The sequence below is a fragment of the Notothenia coriiceps genome, unplaced genomic scaffold, assembly GCF_000735185.1.
Source record: "Notothenia coriiceps isolate Sejong01 unplaced genomic scaffold, NC01 NC01_scaffold00004495, whole genome shotgun sequence".
NCBI classification, from domain to species: domain Eukaryota; kingdom Metazoa; phylum Chordata; class Actinopteri; order Perciformes; family Nototheniidae; genus Notothenia; species Notothenia coriiceps.
The window spans coordinates 350,657-374,584 of NW_011337196.1; the positions used below are offsets into that span (position 1 = coordinate 350,657).

The 23,928-nt window shown below is 39.9% G+C and overlaps 1 protein-coding gene across 1 annotated transcript in view; it reads right to left on the reverse strand.

Annotated features, from left to right (window-relative positions):
- Positions 1 to 18,975, reverse strand: part of rock1 (Rho-associated, coiled-coil containing protein kinase 1) — a 37,038-nt gene extending 18,063 nt beyond the window's left edge. The window contains exons 1-7 of the mRNA XM_010767648.1: positions 18,137 to 18,975; positions 6,799 to 6,880; positions 3,839 to 3,939; positions 3,601 to 3,738; positions 3,272 to 3,447; positions 1,778 to 1,862; positions 1,443 to 1,587 (exon numbers count right to left, since the gene is read on the reverse strand). Coding sequence (XP_010765950.1) covers positions 1,443 to 1,587; positions 1,778 to 1,862; positions 3,272 to 3,447; positions 3,601 to 3,738; positions 3,839 to 3,939; positions 6,799 to 6,880; positions 18,137 to 18,229 — 820 coding nt within the window. The 5' untranslated portion in view covers positions 18,230 to 18,975. The remainder of the gene's footprint in view (positions 1 to 1,442; positions 1,588 to 1,777; positions 1,863 to 3,271; positions 3,448 to 3,600; positions 3,739 to 3,838; positions 3,940 to 6,798; positions 6,881 to 18,136) is intronic.
- Between the last annotated feature and the right edge of the window lie 4,953 nt (positions 18,976 to 23,928).

Consider the following 23,928-nt stretch of genomic DNA (forward strand, 5'->3'; position numbering starts at 1 on the left):
ACACACACACACACGACATTTTACATAGTACCATGGTATAGTTTACGCATGGGCTATTTTTGACGATTCGATTCATGGTTACATACTATATGTGCTATGGAACAAATACCATAGGACTATAAAATCGTACCATGACTATACTGTCAAAAAATCACACATGTGGTACCGCACGTGTACCCCGGTGAAGATAACCAATCGGTTACTTATGGTACCGAAACTATAACCCTTTCATATGCATGTTGGAGGCTGAAACCCACTTAACCCTGGCCATAACAATTTACCATGTAATACATAGTTCTTGTATCTCGGTGTCACACCTGTACCAAACTGTAGATACTGTAGAATGTACAATGGTAGGCTATATCAAATAAAAATAATGGACTGAGGCAAATACAAATAATACATGGACTCAACATGTACCGTAATTTTCGGACTATAAGGCGCACCTGAATGTAAGCCGCAGCAGCTAAATTGAATGATGTGTACATATATAAGCCGCACTGGACTATAAGCCGCAGGTGTTTTAATGTTTAATTACCATATGTAAGGGTTTGTGCACAGAGGGGATTGTCGGGAAAGAGATGGCTGTTTAAGGAAGCTCCCATTTATTAACATTTCAACAAACAAGTTGCATATTTGCATAACGTATTCAAGTGTTACCATTTAGTGCAATAGTAGCTACAGAACATGTACTGTGCTGTGTAAACTGTACTGTATCACATAGCGTTTCAGACACACAAACTTTTCAACTTTCAAACTTAAACGGTGCGCTCCCAGCGCACGTACCGGCAGTGATCTACAGCAGTGGTTTTCAACCAGTGGTACGGGGACAAACTGTCTCGCTCTCGTAATGTCTGTCTGTCTTGCTCTCGTTCTGTCTCTCGTACCACTCTCGGTTCCACATTTACTTTTGCGCGCTACCTGTCTCACTCTTTTCCGGCCTCCAGCTTTTCCTGCTGGAGCCCGCCGCTTAAAAGGTGGGGGGCGCGGACCGGCCATAGAGCCCATAGAGTTAAAGGTGGTGGACTGTAACCTGTAAAATCCATAGATTTAGGAGGTGCGCTAGTGGCCTTTAGCTGTAAAAATCCATAGATTAGCCGCACCGTTATATAAGCCGCAGGGTCAAAAAATGGGAAAAAAGGCGCGGCTTATAGTCCGAAAATTACGGTAATAATAATAATAAAAAAATAATCGCTTTATTTCGATTACATTGTTTTCGTAATCTTTGCAAGCCATAATTGTAATCGCGATTAAAATACGATTAATTGAGCAGCTCTAACACACAGTACACGAAAAGTGCACAGGAAAGCTTCACTGTGGTGTTTTATAAAAGAGAGAGAAGTAACAATGCTCCAGAGGCTTTGAACACAAACTTCAGATTGATGACAGGTAAAATAACATTAAAGTGAACTATTAGAGGAAATACTTTATCAAAAACTCACCGACAAGCATTTCGTACAGGAACACCCCCACTGACCACCAGTCACACTCTCTGCCATAGCAGCCATCTCCCCCTTGAGATTTCAGTACCTCCGGCGAAATGTAGTCTGGAGTTCCCACTGCTGTGTCGCATCGTACCATACCATCCTAAAGGGGACAAACATTTGGGAAAATATCACAATTTGATCCTTATAATAATAAACGCCTTGAAGTACTGTCGGAGCCCTGCATTTTTCATACACATAATAATCAGCAAAACAACTTAAAATCTCAACGTTATAGGACTCGTCATGCCTGTGGTGTAAAAACATTTGGTGATGAAAATTAAACGTGATACCTTGTTCATTTTCATGCAGGTCCCGAAGTCGGCCAGTTTTAGGTGGCCTGCTTTGTCTAGCAACATGTTATCAGGCTTTACGTCCCTGAGAAGGCAAGAATACAGCGATATCAAACACATGCAACACACAAACAATGCAGCGACCTCAAGCATGTAACCAGAAAATACATTTAAGAGAAGAGTTAAGGGTTAAAGCTCTCAGAAGTGTCTGAAGGTGCTTCAGAGCTCTGTAGGGATAAATCAGATGTAATGAGGTAGGAAGGACGCTGGGACCCGAGAAAGCAGAAATCATGTTTTTTTACACAACTTTCCTACATTTTAACTTTAAGCTAATTTGAAAATACTAGACAGCTATTGAATAAAAAATTTCATGGTGAGAATTTTCCACCATCGCAGCTGTGCACAGAGCTTAGTGTGTGGAACTATACCAAGTAGCATTCTTATAAATGGAAAAACACATTTCTTTTTGATGGCTGTCACGTATTGAAATTGAATCATAAAAATGTGCTGCTGTCGAGCACACAGATGTATTACCCTACTACTCAGAAATATATCAAAAACCTAGAGCCAGCATCATGGGACTGCGCTGAACAGGCAACTCTAATAGACTATTTGAATCTCATAAAGATCATTGAACACACACTGCATGTGTAGTGAAACAACACAAATATGACTGTTGAATGTTCAGAAACAAGTAGTAAGGCCGACCTAACACTAGCATTTATGTTAAAACCAGTACCTTTGACCCTTGGCTATCTGTTTTTTATAAAAACCTCTTCATTTAATCATTTATTTGGCAGGGACAATGAACAGTAATGAACACTTAAAACATTCAAATGTATCAAGCGTAACAGTGGCAGATTTAGCTTTGAGCTAATTTCCATCCGCAGTCCCTCACATAAAACATTTAAGAAAATTACATTTTACAAAATAGCAAAAACAAAATACATGATATGCAAAAGAGCAGCATACACAAGTATTTCTGACATGGTAGTACACTATAGCAGCAACGACATATAAAGTGCAAGAGGAGATACCCCTGTGTTAAAGTGAATTTAGCGGTGATTGCACTTCTGTTTGTTTCTCAACCATTCTTTGAGTTGACCTTTGAAACTATTGAGAGTGGGACAATCCCGTATCTCAGTTGGGAGGCTATTCCAGAATGAGCTGCCTTTAATGGAGAGGACATTTTGTCCAAAAGTGGTCGGTCTACGGTGGACCTCACAGTCTCCTCTGGTTTCTGACTGTAAGGTCCACCGTTGATTAGATCACAGTTGTTGAGAACCTTAAAAGATAAATAATTTTACACATTTACTTTAGGCGTGGTTTCAGAGAGAATTCCAAACTGACTACGAAACATCTAGGACTGCCTTACAGATATAAAAAAAAACTAAAAAACATTTTCCATCGGAAATGAATCCCAGCAACGTGTTTGACGGCAGCCAATGGAAGCCCAACTCACACACCCAAAGGGAGGGAGAGCTCTGATGTTACCTGTGGATGAAGCCCATGGAGTGGATTCCGTCCAGAGCCTGCACCACTTCAGCGGTGTAGAAGCGGGCCCACTTCTCCGGGACGTCATAGTTGCTCATCAAGTTAACCAAGTCGCCACCCGGCATGTATTCCATCACCATGTAGAGGTAGCGGTCATCTTGGAATGCAAAAAATAGCTGAAGAATAAAAAAAAGAATTGGTTAAAACATGACTTAAGAATTCATTTGAGAATGACACAAAAAGCTGGGTTAATGTCTGTGTGGCCTGCATTCAATAATACTACACTAAGTTAAGTAGGACTGTGACACTTTGTCTCTTTCACATCATACCTGCACCACCCATGAGCTGTTGGCAAAAGCCATGATGTCCCTTTCCTCCCAGAAGAAAGCAGAGTCCGACCTCTTGATCATTTCAAACTTGCTCAACAGCTTCATGGCGTATACTTTGCGCGTGGCTTTGTGTCTCACCTGGAAAAGATGAAGAGGTGAAAACCGTTTTAGTTGGGTTGAATTCTTTCTCATAAACCAGCATGTTTTAGAGCAAACGATGATATATATATATTCTTACCAGTTGCACCTCTCCAAATGCTCCTCTCCCAATAACTTTAACCACCTCATAGTCCACCGCTTTCATGCGTAGATCACGGATTTTACTAATGGTTTCCTTATCTAAAAAGAAACAAGGAAACACAGAAGTTCGTCAGAATCAGAAACAGGTTTATTACCAGGTAGGTTGACACGTACGAGGAATTTGACTAGGTGTCATGGTGCATACATAAAAGTAAAACAAAATTAAAAACACAGATATTATAGAACTACAATAACATTACAATAATAATAATAAATATAGCAGTATTTACATTTCAATAGAAGGGAATATAATATGTGCATTAATCATAAAAAACAGATATTGTGTAGATTGTGTGCATTAATGTAAAGTCTAATAGAAGCTTTATAAGCTAAGACTAAATACACAATGGGTAAAATGTTCATTTTGCGTGTTCAGGATGTTTTCGTGTGTCAACCACAATAAAAAGGAATCAACGGCACACGTCCAAGAGGAAGCTTGGAATTGCAGCACCCAAAAGCGTGAAGGGAACAAGGGAAACACCAAGCATACAAAGTGGATCTGGAGTTGTCGTTCACACTGTGGTGGCGTGGACCGAATCACTTGCTTAGTTCGGGACGAAGGGGGCAACTTTGAATGTTGTCTTTACGACCCGAAAATAACCTGCTCTCAGTGGTTTTAATGTGTCGACCATTTTAAAAGAGTCTTATACTTCAAGTCAGTTTAGTGAAAGTTGCTGGAGATAGCTCTCAGAGCATGGGTTTTCCATGTTGAATTTGTACGGGAGATCAGGGACACTTTTACTTTATGCAACATCACTTAGGCAGGGGTAGTCCAAGAAATCGACTAATAATGAACCCATTTGTTGCAATAGTCATTTATGCAAAAACGACATTACTACTTGTACTACAGCATTTGAATCATCAGTTTTTCCTCATTTGTTCATATTTGGTTTATTAAAATAATTATATTGTGGTCATTGTTAAAAAATGTCTGCTATTATTATTATTATTATTATGAGTATTATTATTAGTATAATGCGCTTTCTGCCTTCCTGTCATTAGGAGTTAGAAATGTAATAGCCTAGATTAGAACCGCCATTATCCTAAACTGCTGGGACATTTCCCTAAAGCCAATACCTTTAGATTTTCTACCCTTCACTTACTTGTCAGCATAGGTCGGCATTGATGTACAGAGCCGACTAAAGACCTTGTTTATATTGGCATCATATTGCAGCTGAAACGTTCTCTCCCTCTTCTTCTTCTCATACTCCCTGTCACTCTCCTTTAACTCCTCCGGTGACATTGTTTTATTTGAAGATTGTTTTTTTGCCCGGCGCTCGGCCGGTTACCGCTGGTATTAAAAACATGTTGGCGAATGGTTAGGTGGCGAGAAAAGTCTGCAGTGAACGAGTCACGGGTCAACTTCTGCTATATGTTGACACAACGTGACACCTACTGTAAGCAGGCTCTCGTAGCAGAAGTTGGCTTTGGTAGAAACATCCAGCCTGACAGCAAGCTGAAAAAGCTGACAGCGCCTCGGCACAGCTGAGATCTGCTGTTCAGGGAAAGTGTTGCTTACTGAGAGTTGGCCTCTCCCCAATGCAACAATTGCAAGCTCCCCTAGGGAAGATAGTATTCCATGTTCAGCCAAATTTGGTCATAGTTAAAACAAGGGGGGATAATTTTCAATTCACATGGGTCAGAACTGGCACTGGAGCTCTGGGGCATTTAAGTTCAATTTAACTAAAAATAAAAAGCAAGGCCTGAGTTATTAACGTAAGAACATTTAAGAGTGACTCATTTCCACTGTGAGCATAAGTTCCCTGGATCATGAAAGTCTGAGTGGACCTTAATGACATATAAAGCATGTTTAGAAATGCTACAAATACAATTTGAAGTTGCTGTTTCTGTGTGTATTTGCATGTGTGCTGGGGTGGAGGTGGATTATTTCCAGGCGGTCCCTTTATACATACAGTCGAGCAACCAGCTGATGTGATCAGGGTGCAAGGCACAGTGCGTGGAGGAAAGAACTCTAGAGTAAAGCGCGCTTTAGGCAAAGCATCCTACTGAGAAACAGTTTCTCATAAGACAGCTAGTCCATTAGTCCACATCCATCTCCAATACTTTGCTGCTATACACAAACTCACTGCACCAAGAGTAACTGAGGAGATGCCTAATGACAGTTTTAGCCCAGGGGTTTCCAGTAGGTTGGGTTTATCATCAAATATTACATTTCCTCAAACTTTTCTTTTGTTCCACTAGGAGTGTAAGAGAAATCCTTACACTGACAAAAATAAACTTTTCATATAGAGGCAGGTTGTCCCCACTTCACTTTTGACTAACTCAAGTCAATACAATTTAAAATGTGTTATACAAAATGATTGTAAAATGCCTGCAATGCATTTCTGTTGCAGACCTATTGAAGGACGGTCACATGCAACAACAACAACAGTAGTGTAAACAGAGCAGCATGCCATCTGATCAATGCTGCACATGAACATGCATTTCAATGGCTGTCACTGCAAAGCGTGTTTGCTAAGATATCAAGACTGAGAATAAAAAAAGGCAAGCTAATAAACACAAAGTATAAACCTAAATGCAAAGAAATTGGGCAGTTATAATAGATGTATTAGGGGAAAATGTAGATTTACCATCCGTATTTGGATTGGTATTTTAGTTATGGGGTTCCCCAGTCTGAGGGCACTGTGAAACAGAGAAGCCATCAGGATAGACACCATGTGGGTCACCAGCCATTTATGAAAGCCCCTTTGTTGGGGACACTAAGCAGCAGACACCTATTGTGTCCAAGCCCACATGGAGGCGGTGACCCAATAACAGCCTTCTTGTCTGAAGCTGCTTATACCCATATGCACCGCAGTCTTCAAACAAAAAATGGCTCAAGTGAAAGACATATAGAGAGGAGGACATAAGGGAAGAGGCATGATGTGAGCTACTTACATCTACTCAAAAAGTTGTCAATGCTCTTGTTTTTCCTCAGGGCAGGAAAGTCAAGGTCATACACCAGTGCGTCCAAGCCATCCTGTGGGAAGAGGAGAAAGGGTTAACAACCAGGCAAACAATGCTGCTGTGTCTACTAGGGGTGCAACAACTAATCGACTTAATCGATTAAAATCGATTACCAAATTAGTTGGCAACTAATTCAGTCGTCGATTCGTTGGTGACGTCATCACATGTGTTCTACACCCCGTTAAGCTCCAACGTTATCGCTCTTTTGTATCGGTACAGGAGACATTTAAAAACATATGTTATGTATTATTGCTACATAAACATTATTAATGTTTATGTAGCAATAATACATAACATATGTTTTTAAATGTCTCCTGTACCGATACAAAAGAGCGATAACGTTGGAGCTTAACGGGGTGTAGAACANAAGTTATCCATTCCATTCATTGTTAGAAGTAGCATTTTTTTTCTATATTCCTGACAAGCACACCATGAATTTTAAACACTCTCTGCCAACATTACAATAATACTTTAGTGAATTTAAATTTTAGTACTGTCCATTGCAGGCGACATTTAATAGACCAATGCCACTTCAATGGATCGGTTTCTAACCACTTAAGAAACTGAAATCCAGCTATTTACAATACATTATTGTAATCCAGGCTGAAAGCCGACTGCTTGCATTATGCAGAAGCCGTTCTTCAGAGGCCTGACAGGACTCAGTGTTTGCTTTTTGCATGTTGTGTGTGTGTGTGTGATTTCGCTGATGTGGTAGACACAGCAGCATTGTTTGCCTGGTTGTTAACCCTTTCTCCTCTTCCCACAGGATGGCTTGGACGCACTGGTGTATGACCTNTTTCGATACTTTTCTTTTATTATTTTCATGATCAATACAATTATAGTTGATCTGTTAAGTGTTTTCTTACAACATGGTCTCTTCTTTATACTTGAGTTTATGTGATTTCTTTGATAGTTCACTTTATATTTTATTGACATGTAATAGTACATTAATATAAATAATTATTGACCAAATGTACATTGCAGATGTTAGCCACATTGGTTAGCTAAAAAGATAGCCATATTAGACAGTTATCATTGCCATTAATTGCCTCGTTTGTCACAAAATAAATGACACTGGTTTGAGTACTTTTCCCCGTCATTCTTAAAGTACCGATACTAATGAAACGGAGGAACCGTAACGTTTTTAACGGCAGGGTATCGCGGTACCTTTCAAGTATCGGTACACCGTGCAACACTAATATGAAGCTGGCATTTTAGTGGAAAACTCTTTTTATCAACAGCTATTCAGATATGTAATGCCTTCACAGGGTATATGCAGGAACCCTGAAGTCAAATGTAAAACCTTTTTTAAGACCCTTTCCATACATTTTAAGACCTCATCGCCACTTCAAGTTGTAACCGGTTACATTGGCGACACATTTACTATATACAGTATTGATTGTCCTTCCTCCTTAAAGGAGGAAGGACAATCAATACTGTATATAGTAAATGTGTCGCCAATGTAACCGGTTACAACTTGAAGTGGCGATGAGGTCTTAAAATGTATGGAAAGGNCAAATGGTTGGAAGATAAGGAAGAAGGACAATCAATACTGTATATAGTAAATGTGTCGCCAATGTAACCGGTTAAAACTGGAAGTGGCGATGAGGTCTTAAAATGTATTGATGGATTGCATGGATGTATGAAGAGATTATACAGTGTGCGCTGTGTAAAAATGGGGGAGNAAATCACACACACACACACAACATGCAAAAAGCAAACACTGAGTCCTGTCAGGCCTCTGAAGAACGGCTTCTGCATAATGCAAGCAGTCGGCTTTCAGCCTGGATTACAATAATGTATTGTAAATAGCTGGATTTCAGTTTCTTAAGTGGTTAGAAACCGATCTATTGGAATGGCATTGGTCTTTTAAATGTCGCCTGCAATGGACAGTACTAAAGTGTATTTAAATTCACTAAAGTATTATTGTAATGCTGGCAGAGACTGTTTAAAATGCATGGTGTGCTTGTCAGGAATATCGAAAAAAAAATGCTACTTCTAACAATGAATGGAATGGATAACTTAAGCACTCGCTATTGTTTTTATAGAAAGCTAACATTAACTGTAAAAGAGCCATTGCCCGAAGAACTAAAGAAACATGTCCGGTCTAATTACCGTCAGGGTTATGTTACTGAAAGTGTACATGAGAGCATATGCATTCTGAAAGGTTATGATGACTGGGGGCTTCTGCCAGCTGCTGAACAGAAATGTGTTTATGAGCCATACTGCTGAAAACCTTGAAGCCAAAGAGCAAACATGGAAACTGTGAAAAACAGTGTTTCACACACACAGCATGCAAATATCGCTAACCAGAATACCACAATTCATCAGGGATATAATAAACCAGCTTTCTCTGAGTTCCATGTACAACTCAAATCAGAAATAGGTGCCTCCATACTGAGACACTCATGGCAAGGTAAACATACACATTGTATTTGCATAAGAAGCGGCAATATGTCCCACCCTGGTGACAAAATATCTATGAAAATGTACTGAAGTAATGTAACCACAATAGAGTGCTGCAACACCCACAGACCCTCGTTAGAAACCCTTTCATGACGTCGAGCTGCATAGTTCCTGTTAGTTGTAAGATAGGAGTTAAGAATGATGGTGTCTTTAAATAAAATTGAAAAGGACAGTGCACACATATCCATTTTAAATATGATGCGACAGCTACAATATTAGAGTTATTTCCAAGAGCTAAAACACACGAGCCAGACCAGATTGTGTCTAGCTAGGCAGGAGAATAAATGCTGCTGGCAGGATTGAATCTAATCTTCCATAATCCAGAATGGCTGAAAGAAGACTGCCACTCGAGCACTTGAGCATGACATACTGTTATGTATTCCCTCTGACGGGTGTGAGCCAGATGTGGAAACTGAGCATCTTCTAACCCTTAGCCATGGGTCACCAAGCTTGCAGCTTTTTTCCTGAAAAAGGTTTGAGGTCAATATTACAGCTGGTCTGCCCATAGTATATCAAATAAACACCTTTATTTACTTGGCTTCATTCTCCTCTGATCTCACTGTCATGGAAAGAATCTTGTCATTCCTGTATAGTGAATGATGCTGGTGAAATATTCAAAGGATTTATTTTTGCTTCTCTGAGCAAAACAATGATGACACATGGTGAATCAGCAGCTCAGACAAGGCGAAGGAATCCTCTTAAGTAACCTGATTGGAGGTCAGGGCCATACCCCCCTCCCCTCTTTGAGACATAAAACAAGCAAGCGCCCTGCGGGATGGGTGGGAGCAGGGAAAGAGGCAAATGGGAGGTGAGGAATGGCTGGTGGGAAGAACAAAGGCAACGTAGACAGAATGTGGGAAATTAATGAGAGGGTAGGTTGTGATCAACACACATGGCTGAGCTGAGAGCCATCATCTGCTCAGAGAAAACATACAGTCGACTTTCAGCTCGGCAAAATGTACACAAGGCTGGGAGGAAAAAGGGGGCCTTGTTGGCCATACGGTATCCAGCCAGCTTGCACTGGGAAGAGAAGCTGAAGAACCGAGTCCTTCAGGACCCTAATCACAAGGCTCTGTGCTCCGCAATGCACGTTTGCATAACTTCCTGCCGCAGAGAACTCTGGACAGCCACAGTAACATTCCTTAACAGGACTGTACACGTCAGAGCGCTATTTTAGGTATGTGGCCAAACAAGTTCTCAACAAAAAGTGAAGGAAGGGAGGGAAAAAAAAAAATCCATCCCAAGTACAGAGTCACACAGTGAGCCTTATTTTTCAATCAGCACTAGTTCACTATGACGGAAAGGAGGAGGAAGGGGAGGGCTGGTGCAAGGGGGCCTGGCTAGCCCTATAGTAGAACAAATGAAGGAAAAAACAAAGAAATTCTGAAGACAGGCGTGCTATGAGTCTTCAAACAGCCGTGTGACAAATACCCAGGTTCAGTCAGTGAAACACTAGGAGGACACAAAAGAATCAAATTGCTTAATTGAACTAATTGGATCTTAGGAATAAACTATAAATTAGCTTTCTGAAGCAGTAAGAGTGTTTAGCACTGGGTGTGTGAGCAGCAACAGATCCAGGATTTAATCTCAGCATTTGCATCTCTGCTGTGGTGTCAGCTATCTTCATGGAAAGAGAGATACAGAGGTGTTTGGAGTGGGCCATATAGATTACATCCTAATATTAGATATATGCATCAGTGATATGGTCAATGCTGTGGTAAAAGCAGGAAACCAGTTATGAATTAAGATATTCTAGCATATTTAATACCTGAAACCTATGGAAAAATCTACTTTTTCGATAACGTAGTAATGCAAGACTGCCCACAACGGCCACCCGAGCTACAAAAGCACAACAATGATACAAAACTCTAACTGCAAAACAGCCATATTAGCCAACCCTCACATGCGTACTTGAATGCTTCACACATCAGCAATATATTATTGAAAAAAAGCCAGTGTGTAAATAAAAATCAGCATTTTGTTTAAAATCACTATCCAATATATAGTTATGAAACCAATCTAGCCACTGCTAACTGACTTATGAACATCCAGGCTGAGGAACAGAGGCCAAACATCATCTGTCACTATCAGTCTTTAGCCGTCAGACCTCTCTGCCGCTGGGTGAGATGGAGCAGCCAGCAACACAGATATGGCTGAGTTTCAAAATCTGAATCCAGGGTGTACTGAAAAATATGAGGTTCATGGTCCAGAATCACTGACAAAGCTCTTTCTTAGCTAATAATTCAGAGTAATTTCCAGAGGTAACAGTTCCTAACATAAGCACTTATACTGCACTTATTGCGGCTGAAATTTCCAAGGGCTTAGGAGTCAGCTTTCCATGCAAACAGAAGGACAAATTGCATCAATGATAACATGTGCAAGACAAAATGGAAAAGAAAGAAAGTGCAGATATAAATATGAACACAGAAAGGGATCAAATATTACATATATGTGAATGTAGCCTCTAAAACACCCTCATTCACTGTATGGTTAGGCCTGAATTCACCAGGCAAGAGCACAACCATTTTAAGAACATCTAAAAAAGTAAGCGAGAATTTGTAATGTTAAAATAAAACATACACAATAATCATTCCTATTATAATCAGAGGGAAAAGCGTGCATTAAAGCTACTCAAGTGTTGGTATAGTCCAAAGGCTAAGCTGTATTATGCGGTAATCTTTGCTGAGAAACCAAACTTGCAGGACTTATCTTGTTTCTGCTGATGCTGCTTCAGCCAGAGGGCGACACATCCTTGGGATTACTAAATAATAATATGAAATACCATCCCATCACCCATCACGAAATGTGGTAATAATAAAAAAGGTATTTTAAAATGCACACGCCAGTGGTTGGCATTACACATGGCAAATATGTATTTAAGCTTTAGGAGACGGATCCACACACACAAGCTCTTTTCCAGACATTAAAGTCTGAGTTAAAATTTCCATGGGAGACTCAGCCACATCATCCCTTTCTGCATGCCAGCACAAGGCATGTGGACTGGTTTAAGTCCAGACCTACTTCTCACTTCCTTTTCTGCCACCTCTTTAAGACAATATGCTTTCCACATGCGAGCAGTTGTGCAGACAGCCCTTCAGTTTACCAAGCAAATAAAAGGCATTTCCATTGCAGGCTGTGCCTAAAACACAAATGTGATCATACAAAACCAATGGAGCCATTCACAACATCAAACACTACATTGCTTTGTCACTGCTTACTTTCAGATACAGGAAAACTATAAGGAAATGCATATCTATCTGTTTGGGATTTGGTATCACTGAGATCCACTTGAGTAACAAGTTAACTAGGTTCCTGCTCCAAACTCCTTTTGTACAGTCTTGCTTTACATAATATCTACTGACAGAAAATCCCACTTACCTAGAAAGACTGCATATCTAACAACTCTACTGGATAAATGGCAGTGACAGTGAACCCAGGGGTGGCAAAACCGGAGCATTCCATTTCCTTATGAGGTCCCAGTGAGCGAGAATCACTGTCACAAATGCTTTCATGTCAAAATATAATTGAGGTATTGCAACAGTGGAGAGGACTCGCGTGTTTCCGATGGATGAGCTCTGGATTCTCGAGCAAAACTCTGCTGTCCTGCTCTGCTCTGCTCTGCTCAGGATTTCTGACCTCGCCCCAATAAATAACCGTCTAATTAAACGTCGACTCAGCTCAATTTTTAACATCTTCACAGGTCTTGGGTCGCACAGTCCTCCTCTGTAAGTGGGGCAAACTATCTGGGGCCCTTAAGATGAAAGTAGAGTAGTAGGCTGTAAAGTTCAATGGGTGAGTCAAAGGATAGAGCATTCCATTATTAAAAGACTGGATCATTTTGGTATGCGTTCCTGCACATAACGAGTCAGTTGAGGGAATGCAGAGCTACAAATAGCTCAGCCAATTGTTGTTCCCTTAGCTGAAGAGCTGAGGAGAGCAGTTTACAACTGACAGCCCTGAACGCTTTCTGACAATAGGGATGGATCAAATGGTAACAATAACCGTAACCACACAATACATGTTTTTCAACTCAAGGATACGTAACTTATAATTAAAGGGGAGGAAAAATAGTAGTTTTGATCAAATTAACTACAAATTACATCTAGTTCAAATGGTTCCCGTCTGCATTGCATAAGTATTAAAGTGCTTTGGCCGCCTCCAGGCAGAACGCTATGAAAATGATAGTAGGATTGAAAGAGTATAGTGAACATTTCGTCATTCTGATATTATGTAGCTCGCTATGAGCAGGGAACATAGAACAACAACAAATGTTGGTGTATTCGAGGAATGCTGTGAACTCCGTGAATCCAGTATGCGTTTCAAAATCAGTGTCTCCTGGAAGCTACAACATCATGACATCCGACACAAGGCTGAGCATTAATATAACAATATATTATTATATACAGTGTTTCCCCTAGGTTTACTGCTTTGGGGGGGTGCTTCCTGGCCGGGGGGGGGACTATTGTTATTTATGAATGCATCAGTGTTTCTTAGGGTCAAAATCACTAAACTCACAATTTAAGTCAGTCGTTATCCGAGTCGAAGCTGCAGAAAATAGACACTGAAACATTAACATAAATTGTATATATAAAAAAAGAAAAACAGCTTGATTTTCAGGGGGCGCGCAGGGCTCCGTTGGCGGGGCGCAGCGCAACAAACAAATCTAAAAGGATTCTTTGTTAAAGTGGTTACTGGTGTAACTAATGTAAAGTATAAGCAAATTGTATGACAAACCAGTATGTGCCATAACAATGATCTCATGTCATGCATTGCACCAGATTAAAAAGTTTCCGAAAAGTGAGTTGAGCAATTGGATCTTACAAAATCTCAGAGTTATATGTCAAGTAAAAGGCAAAAGGCTCCCGTGGTACAAATGTCAAGTTGTGTTAATAATACAGACAATCATCTTGCTCAAAACTGTGCAGATCTGTCACCAAGATGAGAAGCAACTATAGCTGCTTTATCAGTGCTGACAACACCTTTCAGGTAAGGTTTGTACATTAAAAGGCAAAGGTCAGTAGAACAAGGGCAGGCACTCTATACACACACAGCAAGACAAGGAGTGACTGTACTCCGGCTGATACTCAACTTGGGCCATAGCAGATTGACTATGCAAGGCAATTAGGGAGCGTGCCAGTAAAATGGTTCTACAAATCATTCTCATGACTCGAAAGTAGGCAGTTGTGACTGAAAAATGACCCCGTCTGTACAAAGGACCTTCATGGAAACAATCTGTAGACCCTGTGTTTGCTATAGCTTCTTTTTCAATCCTTAAACTCTAAGAATTGGGCGGAATTTCTAGAAAGGAAAGACATGCCAATTTTAGACTGGGCTAGATTGGAGGTGAAATAAATAAATCATATAAAACAAGTAACGCTTTACATTAACAAGTTTTACTTTATATTTTTTTTTGCCAAACAGCACCATTAACTAGTTGACAAATGCACAAATAAGGAATTTCTTCCAATTAATGAAAATATATTGTAGTTGGACTTTTTGAGTTGGAAATAATGGCAGACATTAACCTGCAAACAGGAAAACTGATATAGGTCTATCCTTAATTGAATGTTCCTCTTTAAATGTGCCTCTAGGGAACAACACTTGAACATTTGAATTAGCACAAAGCTTGATTTGCCCTTTTGTATTAATGACACACCACATGTACAACAGTGTGGTGTTATTGATTTAACTGTTTCAGCCTATTCAACTGTCACATTGTAAATCACTTATACATGAGAGCATCCACACAAGCATGTACATGCCGCATTCACACTTTCAATCACTGTCTACAATTCTGGTTTACTAGCCTCACAGTTTCCTGTAATTAGACTACTCTTATTACAGCTATTGAGTCTAGCTAAAAGAGGAATCAAGACACAGAGAAGCCATAGCACCCCAAGTAATAGTTAGAACAATAACAAATGCCTTTATCTTTTTCAAACAAAAGCAGAGTCTACACGATATAAGTTTTTAAAAAATCAACAAATAGCAAGTATTCTAATTTACAAAGTAATGACTGACTCTACTAGGGGAACCACCAAGCGGAAAGTAACTAACAACTAACTAAGGCCAACACATTTAATCCAGACATATCATTTGATACAATTGATGAAACATATCAGTGTTTCCCCTACCATTGTCTTGGAGGGGCGCTGCGCCCCACCAACGGAGCCCCGCACCCCCCATGAAATTCAAGTTGTTTAAAAGTGTTTTATAAAAAAAAAAGTATATATATATACTAGGGCCGGGACTTTAACGCGTTAATTAAGATTAATTAATTACACAAAAATTAACGCGTTAAAAAAATTAACGCCATTGAACATGTGCTCTTTTATTAAATAAACTAAATGCTTTCATTTTAAGTTGGGACAGAGTTTAGTGTTTTTCACCCTAAGAAACACTGATGCATTAATCAATAACAATAATCCACAGCTCCTCTCTCTGCTCCAGAGGATTTAAAAAAAAATATATCCCAATGCCACCCGTCCCCTCGCTCAGACAGCACCCCCCCCCAAAGCAGTAAACCTAAGGGAAACACTGCATATTGATTGTTTCCAACATAAACCATAAATATAGACAATGATAGGACCCTTAATGTCAGTGAGCGTTCACATCACAATGTCAGGAATTCTGTCTGTTCAGATAGGCTCTTAAAAGTCCTGCATAGAGCACGATAATCGGGGAGGGGGCAGCCCATTCAGATAAGGTGCTCTTCTCTCCAAGCAGGATTTATTTAGGGGGTGAAGATAAGGGCTGCAGGGTTGGAATACTATGCTCAATGGGCCGGCCAAGAGCTGAGTGGTAAGGTGCAGGCCAAATGTCAGCATCACACAACACAGACCAGGCCTCCATCGGAAAACGGTTAGGCCCAACAGTGCTATACTTCAGACAGAAAGCAATGCCAGCTAAGGACCCAGGTACAACAACATGGCCAGTAAAAGGCTTGCATTGTGTATTCTGATGGAACCTATTACTCATAGCTAAGCATGTCGGCTGCTTTATGAGTTAAATGTCCTGATTCACGGGCCTTTAGAAACATGAGTCTTCAGTCCACATAATTTTGGTTTATGGGTAGAACGAAGAGCCCACACCCTGCTACCTCAGAGCTGCCTGCCTGGGCTCAACTCTCTCCAGACGTGCAGAATGGCTTTGGGACACACAGGGAACTCCAGGCCAGTCAAAGACAAGAGGTTATTTGATTAGCATGGAATTTTATTAAGCTGTGGGTGGAGTTGCATTGGTGGCAGAGAGAGCCTCAGCAAAAGGCCTCCATTCATTGATCAGGCAAGATTGTAGAAAAGGGAAAAAAGAGGAACAACACCCTTGTGTGTGTGGCTGCCAGCAGGAACAGTCCCCACAGCTCTTTGCCATTAAAAATGCAGAACGTGTGCACTTTTTTAGGTGTGTTTAATTACCTTTTTCTGCAACAGGATGGGAGGTCACAGAGACTCAGAAAGTTTTCTTTTCAAAAGACAGCTATCCAGAGCAGCCTGTACACAAACACTTCATGTTGGCCGTGTGGGTGGTGTTTTAGGGCAAGCCCCCTTTCCGAAACAGACTGCTTCCCCAATATTCCTTTGCTTGTCAGACCACAGGCTAATACATCCAATGAAGATCCAGGAATCATTAATCAAATAGTATGACCTAACGTGAACAACACCTGAATGAGTTACAACGAAACTACTACCTGACTAAGTTACAGTAAAACTACTGTACACGCAGATTAAGAAGTACCAGTCACTCTTTGTTTATTCAGTGAACCCTTGGTTAAAACTGTCATACTTCTGGAGAAATTCAAACCGAAATGTGCAATCTAATTACCAATATGAATGTCTGTTTCATCACACTAAACATACGAGTGCAACTGCTCCAATGAGAGCAACAATTCTTGTGAAAACACTCCACTGTCACCCAAGCTGAAAGGACCCTGATATCAACAAACACTTGACTCAACAACGTCCCCCTTGGCATCCACTCCATGGTGAGTCAGTTGCTGGGATTGCCTCTTGTAATACAAACCTATGAAGGTGTTGCTTTGGGGTTTAGCACGTGGCAGCAAACGCCTTCTTTCTTCAGACAGAAGAGACACTTCATGAGTTGTCAAGTGTAGACAGGAAGAAGCCAGTGACCTCCAGCAGGTGAACTGATGCAGCTGGAGGTCTGCAGGTTACAACAGGCTGCTGGCAGCCCTATCACTTTAAATTAAGCTTAGATAAGTATTTCTACAGAAACAGCACCTGACCACCTACTTCCTAGTGATCTAAAAAAGCTAAATAATGCCACCACATAGCCTAATCAGATTGTAGTGGGTGAGGGAGACGAATAGTTGATTAGATCTAATAACATGACTTGTTTGACCTGGCCTGGCCAGTGTTCTGTATCGTTGAGAACAATAACACGGTTCCCATATGTCAGTCTTGTTCTGTCACCTCACCTTTGATTTCTGATTAGTTATTAGAGCTAGTTTGTCAATTACTGACAGTACATCAACTTTTAACATAAAACCTAATGCAAGTAATTACCACGTTATTGTTTTTTTCCTGCAAGTTTATGACTGAAGTATCAAACTACTCATTATTTCCTAATTGCAAATCTTTAATATAAACACGAACACACAGGTGTTTGATCGTGATTGAGTGTGTGAGTAAAACTGGCCTGTCAGTGGCAATATCAGCACATTCCTTCAGTGACAATTGAGAAGACTTGTTGGTCTCGGAAAGAATTTCTGCTCCAAGGAGTAGACTGACCCCGAATGGTTGACTCGCTAGCCGCCTAGCCAGCAGCTAGCAAGCTACAAACTTACCAGAAGACAATCCGTGTTTACTTCTGACTTTGGGTCCTTCAACATGGCATCGATTTTTTCAAATCGAGCCGCCATGCTTTCCCCAGCAGACATGTTTGCTGTTAAACTCAGCCCCGATGTTGGTTTGTGAACAAAAACAGCTCACTGGCGAGGCAGAAGGCTGGCTAGCTAGCTTTAGCAGCAGCCAGCGGTAGCTAGCTAGCCAAATGTTCCTTTCTTCGGGTGAACTTTACACGGCACTTCAAAGAAAATACATCGTTCTCCTGCAGCTTTCACAGACGATGAAACGTTTAAGATTGCGTTGAATGTACAAAAGCCACATTTTCAGAGTCGAAAGATGTTTTCCTTGCAAACAACTTCAGTGGCAAAAGATAAAGTCGGCGACAGATTAGTCAGCCTCCGCAGGATGCCACTGAGGATAAGGGCTTAAAATGTTGGTGCATCCAAACAAAAGGCAATTAAAAGTTAAATGTAATGTCTTTTTGAAAAGCACAGTTTGCGGATATGTTAGTCCAGACTCGTTCCCATATTTTGCCAGGTCCTTGCAGAAAACGACAATAGATTCTGACAGCTCAAAAGTAGAAGTGGTGGGAAAAAAACTTCTGCTTCTTCCAAATTTCGATCAGTTTAAACACGGAGTCGTTACAACGTTTAACGGCAGTGCTTCCGCGACATCCCGTGCACTGTCACTGACTGTCGACTGTTTCCCGTCCACATAGATACATCTCTCAGGTCGAAGGCATAAAAATGGGCTTAAGATATGTGTTAGTTTTCGGAAAAAAACAGCAGACGATGCCCGATTTTCTCCCACAGCCTGACCAACATGTCCGCCTTCCTGTTCAAACACCCCGGAGAAGCAACTTCAAAATGTCAAGCACTGCGCATGCGCCCTGACGAAGTGCATTCAAAGAGTTCACAGACTGATGGCAACATGTTGCTGTTCACAATGTTACACTCTGTGGGCTAACCGTGAGCATCTCATGAGAACCCAGGGGAGAATAACTATTTATTAGTGTTCAAATGTTTGCCTTCTTCCTTTAAAATGTTTGGTTTTTCTAAAAGCTTTTTTGTACTTCACAATTTCGAAACGTTTTTTATGCAGACCATTTTCGATTTGCCTTTCAGTGAAAGTAAGTATCATGTAGGCTACCCTTAGTTATGATGGGTCATATTTATATTGTTTGGTTTTGTATGCCCTTTTCAAATATATTCTATCCTTAAGGTATACATAAAGGTGAATGGATATTTCTGCAAGGGTCATTGTCAATAGGAAGCAGAGTTACACTAACTTACTAAAGTAGGCTACTGTACTTAAGTCAATTTTTAAGATACGTATACTTTACTTGAGTATTTCCATTAAAATGCTACATTGTACTTCTACTCCGCCATAATTCAGAGGTCAATTGTGTAATTTTCCTTCACTACATTTATTTAATATATTTAGTTACTTTGCAGATTTGGATTAATGGTGTGACATTTAATCAACACTTAAATAAGACTTTAGTTATAGTCATTATATTATAGTCACATGCCCTATCTATTTGTTTGATGCAAAAGCTTCACTTTTTATAAGAAATAGTGGCTAGATAATAACTGTGTACCTACCTTTTAATTGAATCATTTAATTATTTTATGAATCAATCACCGTAAGCGTCCACCTATATCAAATTAAATAGCAAGCAAGTTATACAAAGCTATTTTAAAAACAAATCCCCTTTCTTCTTTACGTTGCAATCAGCCTCCTCCAGCGTTCATTTGGCATTTGAGCCAACAGAGGGCGGTGGTGTTCAACTTTAACATGACAAAACACTTTTGTTCAGAAACTTAAGACCCATGATTTTAACATTGTCAAAAAAAAAACATGAAGCGTGCTCCTTAAAATAAATATTATTTTTATTTATACCAGTAAATTAAAAAAAATTGTGAAGATGTTTTTTTGTTAAATCTACGCAATATGAAGCTCTTTATATCAATGTATATGTTCTGTATGTCTGCCACCTGAGGGAGATGTTTTCACCTTAAATAGACTGATAAATACGGCACAACGGTTTCTTTATGAATTGTGTCCAACATTTTAGATATTTCCTTCATAATAACTGTTTTCCACAGCATGCATGTGTGTAAGTATCTATCATTCAATGAATTATTCAATCATATTTTGGATGTTTGATTTGTTTTGTCTATCAGTTTATTGTGTAATGTTCTACTTCCTTATAATTGATTTATTGTTGCTGTATATGCATGTCATTGTGTGTATTGAAGTAAAACAAAAGTTTATTAGAGAGCAACCTTATTATTAGGCCTAGTATAACGTCTGCCTCTGTTTACTCCACCTTCTTCAACATATTCATACTTAGATTCAAAGGTTTTATTGGCATAATGCACATTGGCTACAGTGTAGTTATGTCAATGACAAGTTTTTGTCCCAGGCTCCTTCAACAATGTAACATAATAAAGGACATCAAACAATAAACAATAATGCAATAAGAAAACAGAACATAAATAAAACACTGCAAGAGAATTTTGCCAGTGACCAATATGCAAGTAATGTATAAGAAGTAACCTCTATACATGTAAACTATGGGCTTTAAACAGAATATAACATTTAAAAGAAAAACATTTTTGACGTATTAGTTATTTGTCTGACTAATCCTTTGTGTTTTTTTCCTCCTTTAGCAGAAACAAGCTGATGCGAACTTCTCCTCATGAACCAAACGGTGCGTACAGTAGCTCCGTGACGTCACTCGGCGGCTCCCTCTCTGTGCGCAGATCAGCTGTGGCAGCAGAGCGACGGCAGCAGCATAGCAGTGAGGTGGCGGTGCTCAACCAGCCACGGACCAACATTTAAACCACACACCCGACTCTACGTGGACATGACCGTGTAACACCGACTCTGCGTGCGGATAAAGGTAGGCATGCACGCAGTGGTTTTTCCGTAACTCCACTCTTGCTTAAAAAGCATGTCATAAGGCAGCATGCTAGTGATCATAAAAAGGATCCGGCTGGGATCGCTCTCCGGAGGGTGGTCGCCTGTTATTAGGTCGGTCAACAGGGCTAGAACAGCTGCTTGAAGTTAGTGTTATATTAACATTGTATTAAAGCTAAGCAGGATGTTTTTTTTGCCTAAATTAAAAATAACGAAAGGAAATAAGATATCATCACATCCTAAGCAAAGTCGGTCAGTAAAGCCTGTTTGTATGCCAGGCATACTGCATGAATATATTTTGTATCTGTTGAACCTGTTGATTATTTGCTCCATTTTGTTTTCACAATTTAAGAGCATTGCCTAATGTTTTGGCTGTCAGGACTCGCCCCCAAATGTGTACATCTCAGTTTAATGAGGTGTATCTTGCAGTGTGATATGAGTGTCAGTTAACTTTTGGCAAACCTGTAGCTGAAAATAAGTTAATTGAAACCTTACTTAAATCAACAGTCAACAAATGGTCTAATTTGTATTTAAAGTAGTGTTAATCTATCTATTTTTGCCTTAAATGCTGATTTTACTATTGTAGTGGTGAGAAAGGATGAGACGAGAGGCAGATCAGATCTTAGTTTTATTAGTGTCAAATATGGTACAACAGGGCAATAATACCAAAAGCCCCCATTATACAAATATCACACACATTATATGCTTTTCCCCACCCACCTGGCATACGTAATTTAGTACTATAAGTCACATGAGATGCCAAGTTGTATCATAACAGCATCCAAATGAACATAACAAACTCTCCTAACCTCCTATTCTTCCTGATGTTTAGGGTCTTAGTTTGAAACCGTTCCCAGCATTGGAACAGGTCCTAATAACATACATTTTCTCTGTAACGGGTCTAATCTTTGTTCCTTCAAAATCTCATGTCACGCTTATCTGTTCTTATTGGCAACGGGAATACATTTATATAGAATTCTTATTTAATCTTGGAAAATGTCACTACTGATTAATCGTTAACAGTCATTGTAAGTGGATCCAGGTCACACATTCAAATGTTTGTCTGTTGAATACTTTTACAGTTGCCTAAGGCTCACTGTTGTAACAGGCTTCAGCAGCTGAGATAAAGTCATATCAGATAACCAGGACCCAGAGATGTTTTTTGGTGGTTCGTCATTGTAATTACAGGCAAACCACTCGGTCTTTACCAAATCTAATCTGCCATTCCTCATGTTTCATGTCCCAAAGGTTGCATTCCTCCAATCTCCACTACCCCCTTCTTCCCTTTGCAAATTACATGCACAATACAGGATCCTGCAAACTACAGCAGGGTTCATTTAATTAGATTGCAGAGAAACTGTAATGTCAAATAAGCGACTGAACAGCAACCATTTAGAATTTGAATATCCAACTATTTTATTCTAGGTGAAGAAATTCAATTTGTTTAGTTTAAAGATTCAAGATTCAAGGCTTTATTGCCATTTGTACATTAGCTACAGTGTAGATATGTCAATGATAAACTTAGGTCACAGGCTCCTCCAAAAGTGCAACATATATATAGGACATAGAACAAATAAAACAGATAAAATTGTGCAAGTAAATACGAATAAAATAGAATAGAAATACTTCAAGAAGAGTATACAAATAAATGGAATATGATATATTTGAAAAATAATTTGTAAAATGCAAACAGATGAATGTTTATGGATGTTCTTTCCAAGGTTCAGGTGTTTAACAGTCTTATGGCCTGTGGGATGAAACTGTCCCTGAGTCTGGTGGTTTTAGTCCTGGTTAAAACATCTTAATCCGTGATCAGAACTACTTCTAAAAGCCTGATTGTTGCCATTATTTGCCCATTTGTTATTCCAGACTCTCCTGCAACATGCATCCTCTGAACATCTACTTGAAACATGCTTTAGGTCAGACAGGAAGTACAGTGTTATCTGAGTGTACAAGGGTTGAGAATACGCTGGGTGGCCGTCTCGCCCCGAGCACGCGCAGCCCTGTCAGAGAGGAGAGGGCTGCAGGGGTCAGGGGGCTCTGAGCGCTGACCATCTGGCCCTCAGGGGGTTGGTTTCCTCCCCGGCTGCCTTTGTTCTCCGGGAACAATTGGGAGTTAATCTGGGAGGAGATAAGTAAGGCCTTGTGACACCACTCCTGCGTCCGACAGGTTTCTCTCTTTAGCCTTGAAGGAGACATCTCCTTCCTAAGTTGCTTTGTGAAGGCCTTGGAGGTTAGGTGCTGGACAGCTTTTTTGGGTGATTTCGGCAGATTATCTTTCAAACACGAGTGGTAAATTGACTCTGAGTAAGGCATTTAATTGTGATATATGTTTTTAACTGAAATATTTAACTGAAATTGGTATGACCCTTATATTATTATTACCTTATTATTATATCCCTTCTCATGAGGTTTGTTGTAAAACTCCTAATATTGAAAATTACAAACTTCAACAGTATGTCATTTATGAGAAGTAAACACATGTAGGTTCTGTCCTTGTTTGACTTTCAGGAATTATAATCAAACAAAAACGAGATATGCTTAACTTAAAATTATTTATTCCACATTCAACCTCAAAAGATGCCCTCTTTAAACCTTATTTTTGGATATTTTAAGCCTGCTGTTCAGGCGAATAGGTTTTCTAAAAATACTAAATGTCATTTCTGAAATGAAAAATCTCGACCAAGCTTGCGATGGACGACTACTTCATATCTTTTAGGCAATCGTCACCTGGGCAACCAATTATTTATTTTGCCTCATTATTCTCTCGCTATACTTTTGAGCACACCTCTTTTGCTTTTAATGTCTCGTGTTTTCTCAGATGGGCCTCAGTCTTTTCTCAAATGTTCTGTGGTAAATATAGAAG